The sequence below is a fragment of the Aquarana catesbeiana genome, linkage group LG03 (genome assembly GCF_042186555.1).
Source record: "Aquarana catesbeiana isolate 2022-GZ linkage group LG03, ASM4218655v1, whole genome shotgun sequence".
Lineage (NCBI taxonomy): Eukaryota > Metazoa > Chordata > Amphibia > Anura > Ranidae > Aquarana > Aquarana catesbeiana.
Genome location: NC_133326.1, coordinates 268,393,051 through 268,414,956, shown reverse-complemented (window position 1 = coordinate 268,414,956; position 21,906 = coordinate 268,393,051). Strand labels below are relative to the sequence as shown.

At 41.5% G+C, this 21,906-nt stretch overlaps 1 protein-coding gene across 1 annotated transcript in view; it reads right to left on the bottom strand.

Moving 5' to 3' along the window:
* Positions 1-21,906, bottom strand: part of ZFC3H1 (zinc finger C3H1-type containing) — a 162,035-nt gene that overhangs the window by 16,060 nt on the left and 124,069 nt on the right. The window contains exons 21-27 of the mRNA XM_073620040.1: positions 20,972-21,161; positions 16,018-16,204; positions 15,362-15,553; positions 10,292-10,529; positions 3,708-3,813; positions 3,434-3,632; positions 2,751-2,842 (exon numbers count right to left, since the gene is read on the bottom strand). Coding sequence (XP_073476141.1) covers positions 2,751-2,842; positions 3,434-3,632; positions 3,708-3,813; positions 10,292-10,529; positions 15,362-15,553; positions 16,018-16,204; positions 20,972-21,161 — 1,204 coding nt within the window. The remainder of the gene's footprint in view (positions 1-2,750; positions 2,843-3,433; positions 3,633-3,707; positions 3,814-10,291; positions 10,530-15,361; positions 15,554-16,017; positions 16,205-20,971; positions 21,162-21,906) is intronic.

Genomic DNA, 21,906 nt, shown 5'->3' with positions numbered 1-21,906 from the left:
CAATTGAACATCTCTGGAGATATATGAAAATAGCTGTGCACTGACGCTCCCCATCCAACCTGATGAAGCTTGAGAGGTCCTGCAAAGAAGAATGGGAGAAACTGCAAAGGAATAGCTTGTGCTTGTAGCATCATACTCCAAAAGACTTGAGGCTGTAATTGGTGCCAAAGGTGCTTCAACAAAGTATTGAGCAAAGGCTGCAAATACTTATATTTACATGTGATTTTTTTTATTTTATTTTTTTTATACATTTTCAAAGATTTAAAACAAACTTCTTTCATGTTGTAATTACGGAGTATGGTTTGGAGAATTTTGATGAAAATAATGAATTTATTCCACTTTTGGAACAGGGCTGTAACAAAATGTGGAAAAAGTGAAGCATTGTGAATACTTTCCAGATGCACTGTATTACCCAGTGAACAGCCTCAGATGGTACACAGATGAAACAAATCCTCCACTGTCACAGCTGAAATTGAGACTCATCAGACCAGGCAACATTTTTCCAATCTTCTATTGTCCAATTTTGGTGAGCCTGTGAGAATTGTAGACTGTTTCCGGTGCTTAGCAGACAAGAGTAGCACCCGGTGAGGTCTTCTGCTGCTTTAGCCCATCTGCTTCAAGGTTCCATGTGTTGTGTGTTCAGAGATGGTATTATGCATTCCTTAGTTGTAACATGTTGATATTTGAGTTAACGTTGCCTATCATCCCAAACCTGTCTGCACATTCTCCTCTGACATCAATGCATTTTCACCTACACAACAGCCGCTTACTGGATATTTTCTCTTTCTCTGACCATTCTCTGCAAACCCTAGAAATGGTTGTGCGTGAAAATCCCAGTAGATCAGAAGTTTTTTTAAATATTTAGACCAGCCCGTCTGGCACCAACAACCATGCCACGTTCAAAGACACCTAAATCCCCTTTCTTCCCCATTGTGATGCTCAGTTTGAACTTCAGCAATGTCTAGATGCCTAAATGCACTGAGTTGCTGCCATGTAATTGGCTGATTAGCAATTTGTGTTACCAGGCAATTGAACAGGTGTACATAATAATGTGGCCGGTGAGTGTATGTGCTTTGCTCAAATTCCATGACTGGGGTTTACAACCACTTTAGGAGCTTTTATAATGAAATGGGCATTTAAATCTGCAGTAACATCTCCCCTCACTGAAAATGTTCTCTAGGTGTGTTTTTGATTTTACATTTGTGATGTTAGCTGTACAGCAATAACATTTCTCAAAGTTGAGTTTCTTAAAAGGTATACAGTTCATGAGAGAAATACTGGGCCTTGATTGGGTAATTAAAAAGAAAAGTTAAATGACTTGCAGACTTGTTCTAGGTCAGTATCTCAAATATTGAAACCAGAGGTCAACATAAAAGTCATGAAACATTTTTCAAAAGATAGGTGAGAAGTGGCAGCCTGCTTAAAACTAGAGTGCGCAATCTGGTGCAGCTCTGCAGAGAAACCAATCAGTTTCCATTTTTTTTTTTTGTCAAAGCTTAAATTGAACAAGCTGAAGTTAGAAGCCGATTGACTACCATGCACAACTGCACCAGATTTTGCACTCTCCAGTTTTAGTAAATCAACCCTTATGTGTTTCTCTCATGTCTGAACAAATGTCCTGTGTTGACCAGTTCCAGGGAACTTGTTTTAGGCTTGGTTCCCATATATGTGAATCGGATGCATTTTGAATGACATCTGATTCACATAACATGTGAACCAGCAACCCTATCAAAGCAACTAGTTCACACATGTACAGGGCGGCCGCGGTGTGGTTTTATGTCCGGTTCAGGTGCGATTTCAGGTAAAAATTCACACCTGAATCTGCGAACAGAACTGCACTGGACTGCCACACTGAAACTGCGGCCGCATGCGTGTGAACCCAGCCTTAAACCATGTCATAGAATGGTACGTTACTGTACTTACCACACAGCCAGGGCGTCCTTCCACAACATAATGCCAAGTACCCGTTACCAGTCTTATACAGAAAAGATGACGGCATACAAAAAGTTCATAAAACCTGGCTTTGGAGAACTACCATATTTATCGGCATATAACACACACCCTAATTTTAAGAGGGAAGTTTCAGGAAACAAAAATTTCCACATACCCCTTTACATTACACAGTCCCCCACCTCTACACAGTACACAGCCCCCCCTGCACTCTCAAGAGACCCCCAGTCTCCTGGGACAGCATTGCCAGCATACGCTAAAGTTAAGAAAAATAATCATTGCCAGCCCCTTCTCATACACTGCTCCTCCTGTTTCACTCATTGTAAATCAAAGCCTCTAAATACCTCATTAGCGCTGTTCCTTCATGCTACCCGGTCGCATGACTGCTCTCCTCTCACGTTTCATGAATGGTCATGTGACCGCTCTCCTACTCCAATCTAAAGCAACACTCGGAGGAGAGCGGCCATAAAGAACGGCGCTAATGAGGTATTTAGAGGCTTTGTTTTACAATGACACTGACTCAGGAGGAGCGGTGTATGAGAAAGGGCTGGCAGCAATGTTTTTTTAACTTTAGACTATGCTGGTAGTGCTGTCACAGGGCCAGGAGAGGCGGGCGGCCGGCCTGACACCCTCCCAATGTGTGACACCTGGGGTGGACCACCCGATGCCCAGGTGGGCATCGGGTGGTCAGGCACTATTTTCCCTCTATTTTTTGGGGAAAAGAGCGTGTTATGCGCCTATAAATACGGTACTTATAGTTACACTATATTTGCTTACAATTATATAAAAAGATAACTTACCTCAGAAGATCTGCTGGACTGTACTGATCGACTGTTTCAAAGAATGACTTCAGGAATTCTTCCATTAACACTGGTATATTATCAAACCATCCCTGCAAGATGAAACATTTCCTTGGGACCATAAAACAGAAAAAGAAAAAAACTATACTTTTCTCAGGCCTTGATTAACCTGACACTAAATTGCTGAGCCTCATAAGGAGAGAGAGAATTCAAATTTTCACAGCTGGAGAAAACCAAGTAAATCTAAAATGTATGCTAATGTAAATGTACTTTGCACCAACACATGGTGAGGTAAAAATACACAGGTGGACCTTGACCAACAAAGGATACTTTTTTTTATTGTGGTTTTTACTTTTATAAACCATGCTGTAAAAGTTATGGGTTGCCCTATTCTTTGCACTGTTGTGATGGTGCGGCCATACCCTTGTCTGTTCAAAAAAAAAATACACAGGTAAAAACGGCCATGTCAAAGTCAATCCTTTTAAGGCTTTACTAGATTTGGTGCAAACCGTTCACACAGGGAAATAATTGTCACACAACATAGAAAAGATAAATTGTAACTCAAGAAACACCAACACATTTCTTATGGAAAATATTGGCTATTTGACTAGGAAAAAGCAACTGGAATTCACAAAAAAAGACCACATGTCTGCACAATACACACCCAAGTAGTACAAATTTACCTGTTCTACTAAAAATCTGCAGACATTATATAATATTTGTGTGTTTCCAGGACTATTTCTGAATGCAGTCATCCAGACTTCCATGCCATCATTTGGTTGTTCAATTTTAAGATATACAGAACATAAAGCCTCTAGGATGTCACAATTATCACTCCAATCATCAAGCAGCTGTTTACACATGTCCACTGCCGCAGAAGACCTAGGGGAAAAAAGCCCACAATGTTAACAAGTGTATAATAACGACTTTTTACACAATAGTGTGTACAGTTCTTACCTATTTAGAATAAGATTGAGGAGGATCATATTTTTATAAAGTGGAAGGCAAACTTCTATTCTTTCCTTGGCATTTAAGTTTTCATCAGAACATGAAAAAACAGCAGCTAAGAGAAGAAAACAAAAATCAGTGAATATGTGGTGTAAATATTCAAATTTTCATGCTGGTCTTGGTATGATGGATTTAGATATTTTGGTTTGAGTTTTAGCCAAGCATACAGAAAAATAAAAATGTTGTACTTATCGTAAAATCACTTTCTTGGAGTCTACTGAGGGAAACAGAAGTCTTGTAAAGTAGGAATATACGGTTGCCTACAGGAGGATTTGATACTGACAAACAAAAAAAAAAAAATTGTAGGTCAGCCCAGGAGAATATTCCCAGCATGTCTGTGGTAAAGCAGCACCAAGAGCATATTCAAAGACGGGGGTGGGACCTGTGTTCCTCAATGAACGCCAAGAAAAGGATTTTACAGTATGTGTAAAAAAATGTCTATTCTCATCAATTGAAGGATACAGGAAGTCCTGTACAGTTGGGACATCCAAAATCAGTTCAAATAAGGGAAGAGAAAAATGCTGACAAGCCTACAACAGAAATGGGGACTGCCTGCAGTTCATAGAGTCACTTAAAAGACCACCTCTCAAAGCTAGCATTAGATTAAGCTAAAACATTCCCTGGTAAAACCTGTAGAACATGTGAAGACCATGTGGCAGCCTTGTAAATCTGAGAAACCGTAGCAAACTGCTAAAGCACCCAAGAGGCACTAATAGAGTCAATTGTACTCAATCCTTAAGATAACTTAAAAGGCTGTCTGTCTGAGCCACCCAGAAAATGGAAGAAGTTGGCTTACCCTTACAGGAATCACCAGGAATAACAGTCAGTCTTTCTGAAGAAAGCAGTGGCTTACAAGAAACTCACAGCCAGAACTACATCCAAACAATAAAGGGAAATCTCCTCCTGAAGAATTGGTGCCAGAGGGAGAGCGAAAAGGACAAAGACGGAAGGGGAAGCCATATAGGAGGCTCAAAGAATGGGAAGCTAGCAGTCTCTGGAGCAAGATCAAAAGCACAGAAACCCGACCCTTAAAGTGGTAAACCCATTACAACCACTTTACCCTACAGGTAAGCCTAGATTAAGGCTTACCTGTAGGTGCAAGAAATCTCCCAAACCTAAAAGGTTTAGGAGATATTTTCAGTAATAGCGGCACCGATGTCTACGGCGCATGTGCCGTAGACATCAGGCGCACCGAGCGTGCGGTTTCTAATGGCGATCATGCCGTTGGTGGCAGCACCAGCACGCATGCGCGGGAGTCAGTGACTGGCCGGAGCCGCGATACCCGGAAGTCACTCCAGGATAGATGGTGGTGGTGTCAGAGGCGAACGAGGGCCGATGTGGGGGCTTCAATCTCAGGTAAGTAATTCACAATGAGCTAGTATGCTATGCATACTAGCTCATTAGGCCTTTGTCTTGCAGGGTGTATACCCCCCCCCACCCCAGAGGCTTTACTTCCTCTTTAATTGTGCTGAGGGCCAGATGCTTGCTGAGACCCACCTGTATGAATGCAAGTATACGTTCCATGGAGAATTTCTGGGGTGAAAGCCTCTCACCTCGTACCAAGCGAAGTATGCCTTCCACATATAGTAAAAGAACAAGGAGAGAAGCAGACTTCCTAGCTTTTACTATTATGTAAACAATGGTAAAAGCTAGGATGGTAAATCAGTCCTCGAAATAGAAGAGCCAGACGATCTGGAAAAGCCCACAGAGTGCATGCCAGCAGTCCAATCAGGTTAGGATACCACATCCACCTGGGCCAATCTGAAGCCATGAAGATCATTGGAATTACCTCCATCTAAACCCTGCAAGGCAGGCAAGGAGAGCGTTCAAGACTTAGGCGTACATCAGGATTTATTAAATCGCAAAAAGCCACCAGAGCATCCACTGCTTTCGCTGCCGGTTCTCTGTACCTGGAGACAATCCTGCCCGATTTATCTTGAACCTGGGTGGTCCACATGCAGGGTACCCCACCCACGGCACAGGTTCTATGTGCCATGGTGGTGTCCAAATGAATACTGATAAGTTGACCCTCCAGCCAGGAGACCTAGTGTTACAAGAACCCTCCAGAAGGCTGATCAGCGAACAAATTCTGCACAGGGGGGCTTTTCCCAACTCTCATGCAGAATTCCTGATGCAAAAAGCCAATCTTGTCTTCAGTGTCAGAGGAATCTGTCTGTCCAAGGAATGTACTGAGACAACAGTATTTGAAATTGTAGGGATCTGGTCCTTAGCATCAACAAAATCAGTGTGTTCAGAGACAGCGCTGACTTGACAGTCAAATAATTCCTGGATTGAGGAGTCTGAAGCTGGGAGCGGCGAGTTTGAATTATCACCTTGGGGATGAAAAACTTTGAGCTTTGTCTAGAACTTGGCTTAGATATTCCAAGTAATGCATCATGTACAGTGCCAATTTTTGAAGGATTCAGGATCCAGCTGGACCACTGCAAAGTCTGGATAGTCAGGGCTACTTTGTCAGCTCAAACCTGTGCTGACTGTTTCCTCAGCAGAAGACTTACTGAAGTGGAAGTCTTCCCAGTCTAGACATCCCACAATAGAAATGCCCCAAGAGTACGGTAAAGCTATCACAGGGGCCCACTACTTGGTGATCACCTGAAATGCAGAAGATACAGCTTTTGGCTTTGCCATTTGGTCTAAGTAACTGGATCCACAACAAAGCCTAGAAATCCCTGAACAAATGGAGATATGCAGGTGAAGTTATGACAGACCTGTGGGATCCTATATGGAAATTCAGGGCTTGAATGAAATCAATTAAGGCCTTGAAGTCCAAGAATAGAAGATGCCCTCCTTTGATTGGTGAGCTGAAACCACTCTACCACAGGGACTCGAGCAATGATACCCTGCTCCAGAAGGCCCATTAAGGCTGCATGGACATTTGCTAACTTGTGCATTGATACAGCCAATTTGAAAGTAATGAGTCAAGGAGGAGGCTGGGAGGAAAATCGGCTCATAGATCTCGGAAAACCACCTCCTGCACTCAGATTTGGGATGCAGGCTGTCCAACTGTCTGCACAAGATATATACAAGAATAGCAGGTGGACTGTATGCTAGGTCTAGATTTGGAGGATGTGTGGTAACCAAAAGGATTTTTCTTGGCCTCCAAGGAGTGAGTCTCCTCAGACTGAACCCTAGGGTTCTTTTGCTGAAGATGAGGATTAATCTTGCCATTAGTAGCATACTTAATAAGTGTATCCAGGGTGGCCCTAAAGAGGCATTATCCCCCGAAGGCCACGTGTTGCAAAAGCTTCTTGCATGTGAACTACCCATCCCAATCTTCCAAAGGTACTTCCTCCTGTTAACCGACAGGAGGTGACTTGGGAGACCTCCAGCAACCCATCAACACTGTAGCTCAAAGCAACAGGTACTGCTCTTTCAGACCAGCCAAAATTGAACAGATTAAGGTCATGGCCAAAGCAAGCTGCAAGGGAGGGCCTGCTAGGGAGAACCAAGCTCTAGACAGTGTTCCCAGGCATTTGTTGGTGGAATCCATAATGGGTATCCCCACCTCTATACCAAGTGTTAAAAAAAAAAAAAACACACCCACAAACACTTAGATTACTTCCTTACAGCCTCTCTTGCTCTCCCTGTCCCCACTGCACTTATCTACAGCCGATGTCTGCCAATGTACAGATCCATAAAATTGTAAACTCCGTACAGAGTCCAAGAAGCTGCGTTGCAGCAAATGGGAGAAAAGCTTGTGGTCATTGATCAGCATAGTCACAACACATAGCTGGTAAAATTCTTCCTGGAAAGAGGTGGTGGCTACACCAAACTGAATTAGGGAAGACTCCCAAGATGGCTTACACTCTAGTAGAGGGAAAAATTTTAGTCAACTCAGAAAACACACTGCAGGCGACACCCGGTACAGAGGGACTTTGCTCCACTGTTTTTATAAGGCTTGTTGCATTGGAAGGCGGAAGGCAACATAGCTCAGGGAAAAAAGCAAGACCTCAGGTACTCACAAACTCAGCCACTTGGAGCAGGTGTTGGATCAGGCTACAGAAATTGACTAGGTCACTATGGACAGCCAGCAAAGCAGACCGATGACTAATTCCACATTTCTCTTACAAGCTGGAGAAGCAGAGGGAAGGTGCTCTCTCAGTGCTTAAGGGCAGGGAAAAACTGATTACACTCTACCCAGTTGATGGCATCACTGTGTTAACCCCTTCCACAGAACCGACCGAAAGTGAGGAAACTAAAACGCATTCATCAGTTCTACTTATGCAGCTCCCAGAGCTTATTCAGAACAGCAATACTTACAAGATGAGCCTTCAGAGACCACGTCAAGCACTGAGGCAATGCCATGGCTCTGGACCTTGAAAGCTCTCAATCTAACTTTTACCAGCACACACAGGTCTGGAAAGCACCACAATGTGAAACCCAGTTGTGAAGGTCACCCTCCAGACTATCCCCGCAATGTCCACTCCAGCAGCCACTTCAAAGTCAAGCTGAGGAAAGGTTGACCTGGCTAGCTGAATATAGAGAACAGCTCAGCAGTAATGTAGTCGCAGAAATCTTGAAGAATACATAGGCAACAAAAAAAGAAGAAGATTAGATTGTGTTGCATAGCAGAGCTGAAGAAAATACATCCATCCTCCAAATACATTAGAATAGGAAAAAAAAAAAAAAAAAAAAAACACCACAAGGTATACTGAAGTAGGTGGGAATTTGTCGTTATGACCTACAATTTGTTTTGCTTTCAAGTGCCCCATCAACCTGTAGGCAGCAGCATAAACTGACTGTGTCCCCCAATGGGCAAGTTTGAAAACTGCTTTATATTAGGGCAATATGTACCCTAGTAACATTAAACAAGTCATCTATAAATCTATTTTGCAATACTTCAGGGATATTGTTCCAGGTGTACGATTTTCAGGGTAATCTTGATGTAATTCACTTTAACAATCTGGTAGACATCAATTTACAAGTACAATACCCAAAAAAAAAAAAAAAAAAGCAGCACATGCAAAAATGTAGAGAACGACAAAGGCATTGCTCAGTTTTCGAAAGACATGTTTTCTGCACAACACAATTAAAGGGAAAAAACAAAAACTTATTTAGGTGCAGCTACTGAAAATCATATACATATTTAAAAAAATAGAAATAAAAAAAAAAAAAAAAGAAAAGCATAAGACTGTATCTTGGCACTTTGGCTGTGTGGAAATAATCCACAAAGTTTGCCTCTTATACAACACTAAGGGCCATGGGAGTAATCAGGAGCCATTTTTGGTAGATTCTTCACCCCGACTTCTATCTTTGCTTTGGGATCTTTATTTTCCTTTTCTACCTCAGATTGGCAGTACCATAGTAGTGCATACTTTGTATTCAGCAACTGAAATAACGTATATGGGAGATGGAGTATGACTTTATACACCAGATTTTGGATGTAGGCAGCGACCATGTTTACAAAAGCTAGAACACTGGCTTGTGTCACTGACCAAGAACTAAATTCCAAAAGGGAGCTATATTTAGGCAAAAACTACTCTGATAAACATCTTCAATCCTTTTGCTGCTGAAAACGTATACCACTACAAATGTATTAACTTTTTTATCTTGTCTGAAAACTTTGACACTGAATATGTAAACTTAAAAATATAAAATAAAAAATTGCAGGACAGAATGCTAGCATACAAAAACTACAACATACCTAACTTTAGAAAATTATGGCAAATATGGATCGATCACCTTAGAGTTTCTAAATCCCTTAAATAATTAAATTGCAATTCATGATTCTTAGCCCAGCATTACTCCAGTGAGTAACAATATTATTCTAAGATTGCTCTTCATCTTTAATTCTGTCCAATTAACTTTATTACTGTTTACTATACTTCTTTGCACCTGTGTACAGTTTGTTCCCAATGGGGTAAACAGGGGCCTAGCCATTTAGCAGATATTTGCTGTACTTATACAGCCTTGCCTGGAATCCTACTTTGTTTTTTTGTAATTTTATCTGTGGCTTTCCGATGACCGATTGTCATACAACTATAATGGATGTTTTCTACTATCTTGTAGAACGCAAATTTAATTAAAAAAATCTTTAAAATTAATAAAAATTACAGGACATACTACTTTTAAAAGCAATATTGCCAAAACTTCTTCGGACATACTTCGCATGTGGGTCGTAGGAGTGAAAAAGTGCGTGCACTCCTGTGACGTCACAGAGCCGCTCTAGTATCTGGATGTATCCCAACAACATTGAGATCCACCCAAGATGCATGACCGTGCCGAGCGACGGAGGGGCAAAGCTCAGAGCCCTGTCACTGCTCTGTGTTTGAACTTGAAAACTGAATAATCAGCAGTCACGTGATCTCACAGCTCTCAGGCTTAGAGCCAATGATGGGGGGGACTGATGCTGCAGCCATATAGTCAAGTATGGTGTTTTTTTTTTTTTTTTTTTTAAACTTTCCCTTCCTACACTTGTTTGACCTCTAGCAATGCCTTTGTTGTACAGTACAAGTATTGTTACAGTTAAAAATTAAGAAGAAAAATAAGCATGCAAAAATACAACTCTGACACACCTTCAAATAGAGCAAGCAGCATGGTAGGATCAGTCTTTATACTTTGGGAATTCAGCCAGTGCATTATAAATGGCTCCTTGTTAACTATCCTGGAAGGGTTTGCAATTGTTGGGTCATAGAAATTAGCAGGTAGAGTATTGTACTCCATGAGGTGAATGTAAGAAAGCCATGCTAAGCAGCGGTCCTGGGGAGTAAGGTGATCTGCTATACTCTTCTCACAAGGAGACTTTAAAGCATTCTGTGAAGCATATTGAAAAAAAAAATATATATAGTTAAATCAAGTTATATTTGAAAAACTTTGGGAACAAGACAAAGAAAAAAAACATATCAGTTTCATGGTCGCTATACATACTCTAAACTGAACTCCAGGTCAATAAAAAGGAGTTTTGACTTTTCTGTAAATTTCATCTTGAAGTACAATACAGGACACTTTACAACAGCTTGTAAAGTTGATTGGACACAGGCAAAGCATTTGAAGACACATCTCTGGGCACCAACCTGCTGCCCAGGGGCAACATGAGGCCCTTTGGCACTTTTCCTGTGGACCTCGGTGCCCCAGTAGACAATTGGTTTTTCCCTCTTACCCAGTTGTAGTAGTGATTATAGCAGTCTCATGTAAAAAGTCTCCTGAAGAATGTCCAGTCTCCTGCAGCCGGGTCTGTAGTCAGACCATTTCCTGTATTATGTCCGCAGTCTCGGATCATCCCTTGCATCAAGTTCACAGTCTGAACATCTTTTAACATGCCTATAGTCTGACTATAAACTGTTGCGTTTGCCTTTTCCGAGCAATTGCTGAATTTTATGTGGAGCCCTTTCTTGATATGTGCGGCCCCCAACATCACTAAAAGTTGACCACTGCTAAAACTCTTCCCCACTTTTTTTTTTCAGTTTTGTTGCAAGCAAAGCAGAGTAACCAAGGAATAGTTAGGTTAGAGCAGTGGTTCTCAACTCCTGTCCTCAGGACCCACCAACAGGCCAGATTTTAAGTAATACCTTGGAGAGATGCAGACTAGAATACTGCAATCACTGAGCAGCAAACAAAATATCACCTGTGATGCATTTAAGTTATCTTGCAAACCTGGCCTGTTAGTGGGTCCTGAAGATATGCGTTGAGAACCTCTGGGTTAGGGAGAGTGGCATGTGCTCCAAGATATGAAATTCACAAATAAACCAAAATTTCCTTTTATATTAATACAGTATGGATCGCATGGCAAGTATTCACAGATTCTGGAATGTCCCTAAGCAATAGATGGGAAACTAGGCAAACAGAACTGTGCCAATAGGCCCAACAAGAGTCAAAACAAGCCAAACTTCACAAGAAATTGTGGCCTAAGAGATGCATCTGCAAAAGAAGAATGGACATCCACCTTGCAGAAATTTTAAAAAGTAATAACAGGGGACCATGTGGAAGCCTTACGCAGCTGGGCTGCAGAGGCCTGGTGCCAAAATGCCCACTGATCTAGTGCAATTGACACATAAAATCGCAGGAAGAGATTTGATCTCTAAAGTGTAAGCTTTAGTGATGAGATTTTTTTTGTCTGTCTCACAATGGTGGATTTGAAAGCATGGTGTCCCCTTGAGAGGTTTTGAGGACAGAATAATACAGAATCTGTCTGATCGAAGCTGCAGCATTGAGGTAGACTAATGGTTCTGGCTATGTCCAGGTAATGAAACGAGACCTCCTTTGGAACAGAGCATAAGGATGGTAGAACTATGCCCTCATTGAGGTAGAACATGGATACCACCTTGGGATGAAAAGATGATCTTGAGCATAAGGCTACCCTGTCTTTTGTGAAGAACGAGGAATGGCTCTTTACAAGGGAGATAGCTGGCAACTCAAATGTCTGACAAATGTGATAACCACAATAGTCTACTTGGCAAAAGCAGTCATCTAAAAGGAACATCCCTGAGGGTAGTTTTGCAAGACAGGGAGAACCAAGTTGAGATCCCAAAAAAGCACAGACGCTGCAATGGAGGCTTAATACGAGGTACACCTTGAAATAAAGTTTTTGCAATGGTGAGTGAAGCCCGGCGTCTTCGAATAAGAATGGACAAGGCAGAAAAATGTTCTCTTGGAGTGCTTAAGGCCAAGTTCTGGTTAAGACCTGGTCGTAGGAAGGCCAGAAGACAACCTATGTTGACACCAGGTAAAAGTATTTTTGGGTACGATAGTGGGCCTTGGCTTTTCTTGTTTTTAGCACGGTAGGAATAACAGACCCCTCTATCTTTTAAGGCCTGGGCTTCAGCAGCCATGCTGCTAAAGCCAACAGATGAGCAGCAAGATGAAACACAGGGTCCTGAGACAGAAGATCTGGCCTGCGGGGAAGAGACCAGGGGTTGTCTGCTAAAATTTTGTAACAGGGTCTTCTGGGCAAGTTCTGTGTGAATAGAATCATCATTTACCTCTTAATCTATTGTTTTTGAGCCAGCGGGGCAGAATACACGTGTATCAAGGCAAGGTAGTTGGTTTTTAAATCTGGAGGTGAGGATGTCATCATCCAGAGTCCCCCATTTCTAACATCTCAGAAGTTTGGGTGAAGGACCCATTCCTCTTCATCCAGGCAGTGGCAGCTGAAAGTGGACTGCAGAGATCACTGGACAGGGAGTTTCCATCCATGAGATTATTGGGTTTGCGTTCTTCAAGGCAGTAAGACTCCTGGCACCTCTTTGGAGGTTGATGTAAGCCAGTGGTATTGTCTAATCTCCCCGATCGGAGCTCGGAAGACTGGTATTTGTTATTAATTTCCAGTGATAGTAATGAAAGACTTCCCTATAATTAAACCTGGTTTGGAGATTCACAAAGTGAGGGAATTCCTTGCTTGGCTGGACAGGAGCATGGGTAGGCCAAGAGAAGGAGCATGCTTGTTGCAAGTTAAGATGTTGTGTTTGAGAGGTCTTGAAAGAAATTGGGCACATGGCACAGCCTCAAAGGAGGCTACCATGAAGCTGAAAATTCTCAAGGGTAACTTAGCTGCGGGATGTCTCTATTATATACCCCCGTGAAGCCACTGATTGAACCCCCAGGTAATGAGGGTGCATAACCCCCCACATGTAACAAAACTCGGTCTCAAATACAGGGAAACCCCATCTTACCTTATCCATGCTGCAGGTTACCAAAGGGGACCAATCTTCATCCGTCAAGGTGGGCATACACCCCAGGGGGTCTTCATGCTTTAGGGGTTATAAGAATGGACCTAGACCACAGACTTATATCACCCTACAGTTAACTTCCCTTTGGTAAACCATGTGCCAAGTTGAGCACCGAACCAGTGCCTGAAGCAAATATTACAAACTGGCCCAGCCACTGTGGCTCCAGGTACAGTTCCTAAGTTGTCATCGAGAGTAACAGATCCAGAAACTGCTTTGAGAGGCAATAAATAGTTGGATAGTTTAAAAAAACTTTTCCATAGGAGAAGAGATCCATCACCTAAAAGACACTAAGAAAAAAAAACTCCCATAAAGTGGGTGGGGTTACATCAGGGTGCACTGAGAGCATTCCAAGTAAAGATTTTGCCAATGTCCAACCACCTGAAGGCAGTGGCATATAATCCATGGTCTAGAACGTCCTGGGTAGTATACTGTCTGATTCAGATCTTAAATTTTACTGACCTATAGGTCAGCTTTTGTAGTCGGTTAATGTATAGCTACCATGAAATGGTTTCTGAATTCTGGTGTCCCTCGGTGGACTATAACAGAAAGAAAGATGGAGCTAGTACCTGAAATTAACTAGTCAGTTTATTGAAATCCCCTAAAAAGCTGCACTCAAAACTTTCAGAGAGAGTGGCAAGTTTAGGAACCAATCAGGTGTGATGTATGCAAAAATGTTGAGAAGGGACAAGGTGTTAGGAGGGGATATTGGATTATCAGCTCAGTTCAGTTCTCCTATTCATCCTTTTAAGGCCTAGAAGTCATGACTACACCCTGCAGCACAGGACCCTGGAGGGAAAATGAATGTAAACATTTCCAATGCAGCAGAGTGCTAATAAACTAATAAGGAAATAAACTGACTTCAGTTCTCTAATTCCCTACAGAATGTAGATGGCATTGGTTTTATGACAGTTTGGGTTCGCATTCAAACCCTTAAGCTGAACGAGGGCCACAAAATAACCTGCAAAGGACAGTATGCAGACAAAAACACAACTCTGACATTGATGTTATAGAACAAGCATACCAGTTAATCTGAACCTACTTTGAGGGGTTGACTAATGACACACTGAAAATATATTAATGATAAAGCCTATTTAGAACACTTTTAAAGCTGAACTCCGGGTATGATCTTCACTGCATACCTACATTGGAACAGCTTGGACCAATGCAAGTATGCACACATATTTGATACCTGAGGAACCACTGGGTAGCTGGCAATCACTGTAGTAGTCGGCACTACTACAGAGATAGCAGCGATCTGGTCACAGTGAGTAGCTCTCTCAGAACTGATGCCATTCACAGAATGTATCTATCTTTTTTTTTTTTTAATGAACACAAGATGTTCTCAGATTGGATGAGATGGAGATTGTGACATCACTGTCCATCACTCCACCTCATCCAATGAGAGAATGCCTTGGATTCATTAAAAAAATAGTTTTATGAATGGCAGCATTGTTGAGCAAACTCCCCCCTGTAGTCAATGTGCAAAAGAGAAGCTGCTCAGCATGGGATGCAGAAGATCGCTGCTATCACTGTAGTAGCACATACTACAGTGATTGTCAGCTTCCCCAAAGGCCCCTCAGGTATGCAATATTTATACTTGCATTGGTTCAAGATCGACCAATGTACATATGTAATAAGGATTATAGCTGGGGTTTAGCTTTAAAACGTTATCTTGTAAATTTTTGTAGCCTTTTCTCCTTTTGGTATTCGAGTTGAGATCAACAAAAAGTAACACATTCAATGTACTAAATAATTAGCATTTTAAAAAACAGGCTTAGCCACACTTGTTTTACACAAGTTTAGAGGCTTCCTAAGCATCCTTGCACTTATAAGAAGGGGGGGGATTGTTGAGGGGAAGTCACTCTACAACCACACCTAGACTACAAAAGGATGACCTCCAGAAATAATCATGTGCAGTACCTGTAAAATAGCATGGGCGTTTTGCATTCTTCCAGTGAACAGGTTTACATGTGCACGGTACAGCAGAACTTCCAAACACTGCAATGAAAACAGTTCAGATTTCTGATCTTCCTGTATTTGCTGCATAAGGTACTGTATTGCACGGCTGCACACTTGATCCTTCCCATCAAAGGAATTCTCTAAAGTCAGAAACTGGAGGGTAAAAAATTAGATGAGAAATTACTATTAATATACATAGATTATAGACAGGTTTTCAAAGCCACATTTTTTTTCTCTAGCAAATATACAAATACCGAAAAAGTGTTAAAGACCCAGTTAAAGTTTTGGTAAAAGAAAAACCTAATCATCCTAATGTATCCCAAGTATAATAGAATGGTCTGTTAAAAAGTTTAACTATATTTTATTTTATAACTTGTAAAGTGCTGTATATTACAGTGCCAGTTAAGCAGCTGCTTGACCTGTTTGTCAGCATCAAACGCTAACACACACCCCCATCCCAACTAGTGTAATTTAAGAATTCAAACTTTCATACTGAAATTGCATGTCAGATAAAGTTAATTTCTTACAAAGACCATAATCATTTATGCTTTTTCAGACAGCATAGTGTAGTTTTGCAATACTAATATTTCCCTCAGCCTCAGATCAGGAAAACTTACACTCCACCAAATCTGAAAGGAAGGAGCATATTCCACAGCAGTCTCACACATCTCCCGAATTTCTTCTGCAGTCCCCCTTTTAGCAAATAATTTAAGGTAGTGGATCCAGATTTCTTGATTGTTTTTGTTATGTTCTAATGCTCGGGATAACACATTCAAAGAAGAATCCAAACGTTCAGAGGAAGTGCTGAAAAAAAAAAAAAAAATCACTAAACAAAAATGATCAAAACTACTAGTAAAATATCAAAATCATATGATAATGTTCGCATTTTACAGTAAAAAAAAAAAAAATGGGTGCAGAAAGGTTTCTTTGTGAAAAGGTTTTTACCCTCCTTGATGCAACCATCTTTACTCTGTGCAGCTCACTATACAATCCTGCCATCTGTCAGGTATCAGAAAGCATTAACTCTAATGATGCACAGAAGGTAAGGCCATCCTGCACCAGGTGGCTGTGTTATTCTCATGATACAACTTCCTAATATGTTCCTAACTTCTGGTATTGCTTGCAATGCTTTGCTTAATATATGCCAATGTGATGTGGACCTAGCCTTCCACTTCTACCTTCTTATGTGCACTTTGTTTAATTTTGAAAACCAATAAAAGAAAAAAAAAAAAAAAAGAAAAAAAAACACACACACACAAATGGACATGTATTTCTATAGTGTAGTGCTTAAATGACATTGCAAGCAAAACAAAAACACACTAGGGCTGCCGGAAAGCCCATGCATGGCTATGATCTAAGCAGTTATTGGTCAGCTCAGATCACAGGCATGTGATTCTTTACCATTTGATTGCTGTGAACCAATCATAGCCATGAAAAGTGTAAACACTGCAGTGCAAACATAAAATTTTTTAGCCCATTCACCACAGAAACAGCTATCTTTCCTCTGTTAGAACGAGATACTTAACACAGCAGGAAAGGGAATATAAAATATGCCACTGACAAAATGATTGCAGGATTTTTTTTATTTTATAAAAAAAGGGGGGGGGGTGTCAAACTGACACAGACCACCACTGATTGTGGAGTAAAGACTGTGCTCTGGCAGTAAAAGTGTTAAAGTGCTAAGATGCTGCGGACCACCAATGATGCAGGGAGTGCTTTCTTCACAGGTGGGTGGTTTTTAAAAGAGTTACGGTCACCAAAGAGGCCTGGTAATTTTGGGGCATATTACGTAATACATAAGCAAAACGAAAGTCTCCTCCTGTATGACAGTCTAAACCAGCACCGAATCCAGTTACTATGTGCTGCAAAGCCCAGGCCGTAAAATAAACCAAAAACGTCCTTAAAGGGGAGTTCCACCCAAAAGTGGAACTTCCGCTCATCTGATTCTCTCCCCCCCCCCCCCTCTGGTGCCACAATTGGCACCTTTCAGGGGGGGAGGGGGGTGCAGATACCTATATTAGACAGGTATCTTCACCCACTTCCGGGAATAGACTCCCGCGGGAGTCACGCCCCCTCCTGCACACACAGGAAACACACAGGTCCCAGAAGATAGCGGGGACCACTTAGGGCGCGCAGTGCGACTCGCGCATGCACAGTAGGGAACCAGGAAGTGAAGCCGCAATGCTTCACTTCCTTATTCCCTCACCGAGAATGGAGGCGGAAGCAGCCAAGAGCTGAGCTATTGCTCGGCTTGCGACATCGCTGGACTCCAGGACAGGTAAGTGTCCGTTTATTAAAAGTCAGCAGCTGCAGTATTTGTAGCTGCTGGCTTTTAATAATTTTTTTTCAGGTGGACTCCCTCTTTAACCTCTTCCGACTGAACCAAATCTGTCTCTCACGTGCCCTCCTCCCAGGCACAGCAGCTCACAGCGGGAGGGTTTCAGCAACAGAAGCAGTGTTGTCCATCCAGAAAGCAGCAGACAAGAATACATGTTGCCAGGTGCTGTTTGACACGTTATAGGCTTGTGAATTAATGGTGACAATGCCGATAACCAGACCTTCTGCTAACTTTTTTCATCTCACTATAATGCAAGCAAACATCCTAAATTAGAGTGCGTCATCACTGCAGTACAAATCACAGGAAGCTGCATTAGGTGGACTTCACTGGCAGACTATGGGACTTTTCAGGGGGACACCAAGTACATATACACTTATAATTAAATGCTGCAGCACATTTTTTAATGGGAGGCCATAGTTCTATTTTAAAGCAGAAAACTACTATTTTATGTATATGCATTTTTCAAAAATGCAGCCAACGAATGGCAAAACAAAAAATGCAGGAAAGGGAGGAGTCGCATTGTTCTGTGCAGTGGTAGTCTCTGGCCCTTATGTCATCATGCTTCTATATCTGCATACTGAATGTTTAAAGCCTATGAACTAAATAGATGTTTTGAACCCTTTTTACTCAGTCACCTGACAAGGTAAAGTGGACCTGATCTGACCTAAAATATTGCCAAGGTAGTGCTGCTAAAGCATAGGTTCCTACAAGTACGTGCGTTAATGTTTAAGTTGACCCCTTTATCGCTGCGTGGGCCCCCTTGTATCCGAGACCCAGGATGTGCATAGGGACTCAGTGATTGCCTGAGTAGGGATTAAAGTGGTATTAAACCTAAACCAAAAATGGGCTCGAACGTGTTCAGGATCCCACCTGCCTGATAATGGCAGGAAGCAGACACTGTACATGGCTAATCGCAGGCAGTGAAACATTTCAATATGTGCAGCTGCGGACCACGAAATGCCTCACTGCCTGCGATTAGCCGTGTGCAGTGTTAGCTTCCTGGCAGGATTGGGCAGGTGGGATCCCAAACACGCCCGAGCCCATTCCTAAAAAAAAAAAAAAGGTAATATGTTGCAGCTTACCAATCAAATGTGGTGGCTGCATTCATTTCCAAGTTCCCCTACACCCGTTTTCACCTGGCGATCTGACCAGTAACACTCCCTGTAATAAAGCGTCCCCATTCTGGATGAGAGAGCACCTTTGAATGGCAGTACTGTCAGTCTTGGTAGGGTTGGATGTACTAGCAGATTTAAATACACAAACAAATTGAAGCCAAACTCCAGCTCACATTTTATAAGCAGTTACAGCCTTTTTTTCGTTTTGGGATAAAGGTTGTACATTAAATAAAATCAGATTATTGTAAGCACCCCTGCTAGTGTTAAATGTTTTTTCTCATCTCTGACACAACTAGCTAGAGAGCTTGCTCTTTTGAAAAGCATGAAAAACAGACTTACTGACTGGATCACCAGAAAAAAAATAGAAGCAAACAGAAAACGAAGGCAGCCATCACCTCTATGAAATGGTAATCTGCAATATAATAAAGGTTTGCTTTTGGGTTTCCACTTTAAAGCCTCTTCCTGTCAAGTAAGATGGGGATGCTAGACATTCGGCAATTTGATGCTTAAAGCAGATATCTATGTTTCCTTCCTTCAGCTGCACACAGTGTTGGGTTCCGGCTGTGAGACCGAGACGTCCCGCCTCACACCCGGAACAAAACAGTCAGGTCGAGCTGCGCTCAACTATTCATGGACAGTTTTGTGTTCTGTGAACGAATACAAAGCTTCCTCTGATAGGCTGTGTACATTAGGTTCTTAGACTCGGCCACTCGACCAGCTTAGTCCTAACGAGCTATTTAAAGAGGCATGAAACATGGACATCAGCTTTATATAGCATGAATTGGGCTTTGCACCTAAAGGGTCCTAATCTTGATTTGGACAAAAGTTGGGGCCAAATGCACAGCCTGGACCTAGCAACCAAGTGTGCTTCACAGAAACAGAGAGATCAAGATCATGAAAGCTACTTGCAGGCACCATAAGGCATCTGCAGTTTATTTTCAGAACTATTTAAAAGGGATACTAAACCGTAGGACACTGCATGACCCCTGGCCCTCTGTCTGAACAGTGCTGATTGGCCCTGTGGTGATCACATGCACCAAAAAAAAAAAAACCCCAAAAAAACAAAAAAAAAAACACAACTTTAGCAATACACACCAAACTGAGCATGTGCAGAGTGCCTCCAGAGTTCTCTGCTATCAGCAGATGGAATTGGGGACTGTGGAAGGGGAGGATCAGAGTAGACAGGATCAATCAGCCCTTTTACACAATGTGCAGGGTTAACCCTTAGTTACCACAGTAAGTATAACAAGCATGCTTTATGGTATACACAGACTGATTTTACGGTTTAGTAACACTTTAAAATCAGCTTATTTACAAAGAAACATTTAATACAGGATGCATCCATGGCACCTAGTTTGCAAAACCTGCTGGAGTGTGGAAGCAGCCTGTGTAGTGCCTAGTCTAACCAATCTGGCTTAATTATACTAGGAGAGAGGATGAGGAGAAAAATATGTCCCCCTGTAAGCCATTCAGCAGTGTGGCTACTCTGATTCCCTACCATTCTGGTCTACTGAACAGCAGCTGAGACTTCAGAACGTGTCTACACTTGCTTAGGGTTGTCCACTGGCTGCAGTATAAAATACATCTACAAAATCTTTTATAATATAATTTAATCTACATTGCAGTGCCTGTCAATACAACAGATACACTGCACATGGCTAGCAAAAACTGCCCAGCACAGGCTGATATATTGTAAAATGGGTCAGCATCGCATCGGAGACTGGAATTTTCTTTTTTTATCCTGGTGTGTGGGGGAAGGCATAACTTTTCTTTTTACCTACACCTTAAGCCAGTGCTGTAAACAATCAGCAATTGTTTTAAATAAAATGTGTAAAAAAGGCAGAGCAAATACTTGATTTCTACTTTGTTTTAGTTAAAAAAAAAAAAAAAAAATGAAACTGTCACATTTTGATATTAAGTGCCCAAAATGCAAAAACAGACATACAATAGTTAGTTACCGCTAAGTCCTCTAAAACAATAAGCCATTTGTTGTTTTGTCAATGAATAGAAGCTAACAGTAGGAGGGAAAATTGAATTATTTAGCAGCTGAAATAAATCACACCAATTATTGCTAGAATAAAATGCCACATTCACTGAAAAGAAACCAAGAGCACCTACCCTTCATTTTGATTTAAGCACCTGTATGCCAACTTGATCCACAGCTGAATACCTTGAGGGTCGTCAAGCACGCTTGCCTCCAGGTTAGAAATGTCATCAGTCTCATTTGTGAAATACCTGACATCATCTGTAGTGACAACACCATCATGAACAGGAACCTTTGTTTTGAGCTCTGGGGAACTTGATGGAACTGAAGGTGAAAAGAATGGGACAAGAAATATTTTAGATCTGCTACTATTGACCTCCAAAATGTATTGATAGAAAAGCAAAGCTAGCACAAGCATGTCAATGATATGCAACATGGCTTTCTTTATGGTCATCTAGGGAGTGACCAGGTAAAGAATGCAAGCTTTGGATAATCATATGTCCTCTACAACATCATATATGTTATTTTTTTTGTTCAATTAAATGTTTTTCTTTTTGCTAATAAAAAGAACCTGATAAAAAAAAAAAAAAAAGAATGCAAGGTTTATTAAGAAAATTAGATAATAGGAAAGCTAGTGATCCAAGTACATAAAATGTAAATTGCACTTTCAACAGCAAATCAACCAGTCACTGGTTTCATTTCTACAGCATGGTTTTCTAAACACTAGCTCTCAAACCATTTTTTTTTCTTTGTTCTGGCTTAGATGGGAAATCGCTAAGGTTTTGTTTTGTCTGTAGGGAAGAATTTCTCTGACTCCCTGTCCTGGAGACATAACCATGAGATGACTCCCCATTAATTATCACTAGAATATCACCCCATTGTTTTGGCTTTATATGCCCTTGAATACATGAAATGTTAGCATTGAAAATATCTCAAGTCCGACTGTTCAGTCAACCACATTAAAAGTGGAAATTATTCCAGGAAATCACTCCACATACGCACATAAATCCGGATCTGTCTCTGCCCGAAGCTTACAATATTTCTCACCATTATATGGATCTAGTCTAAC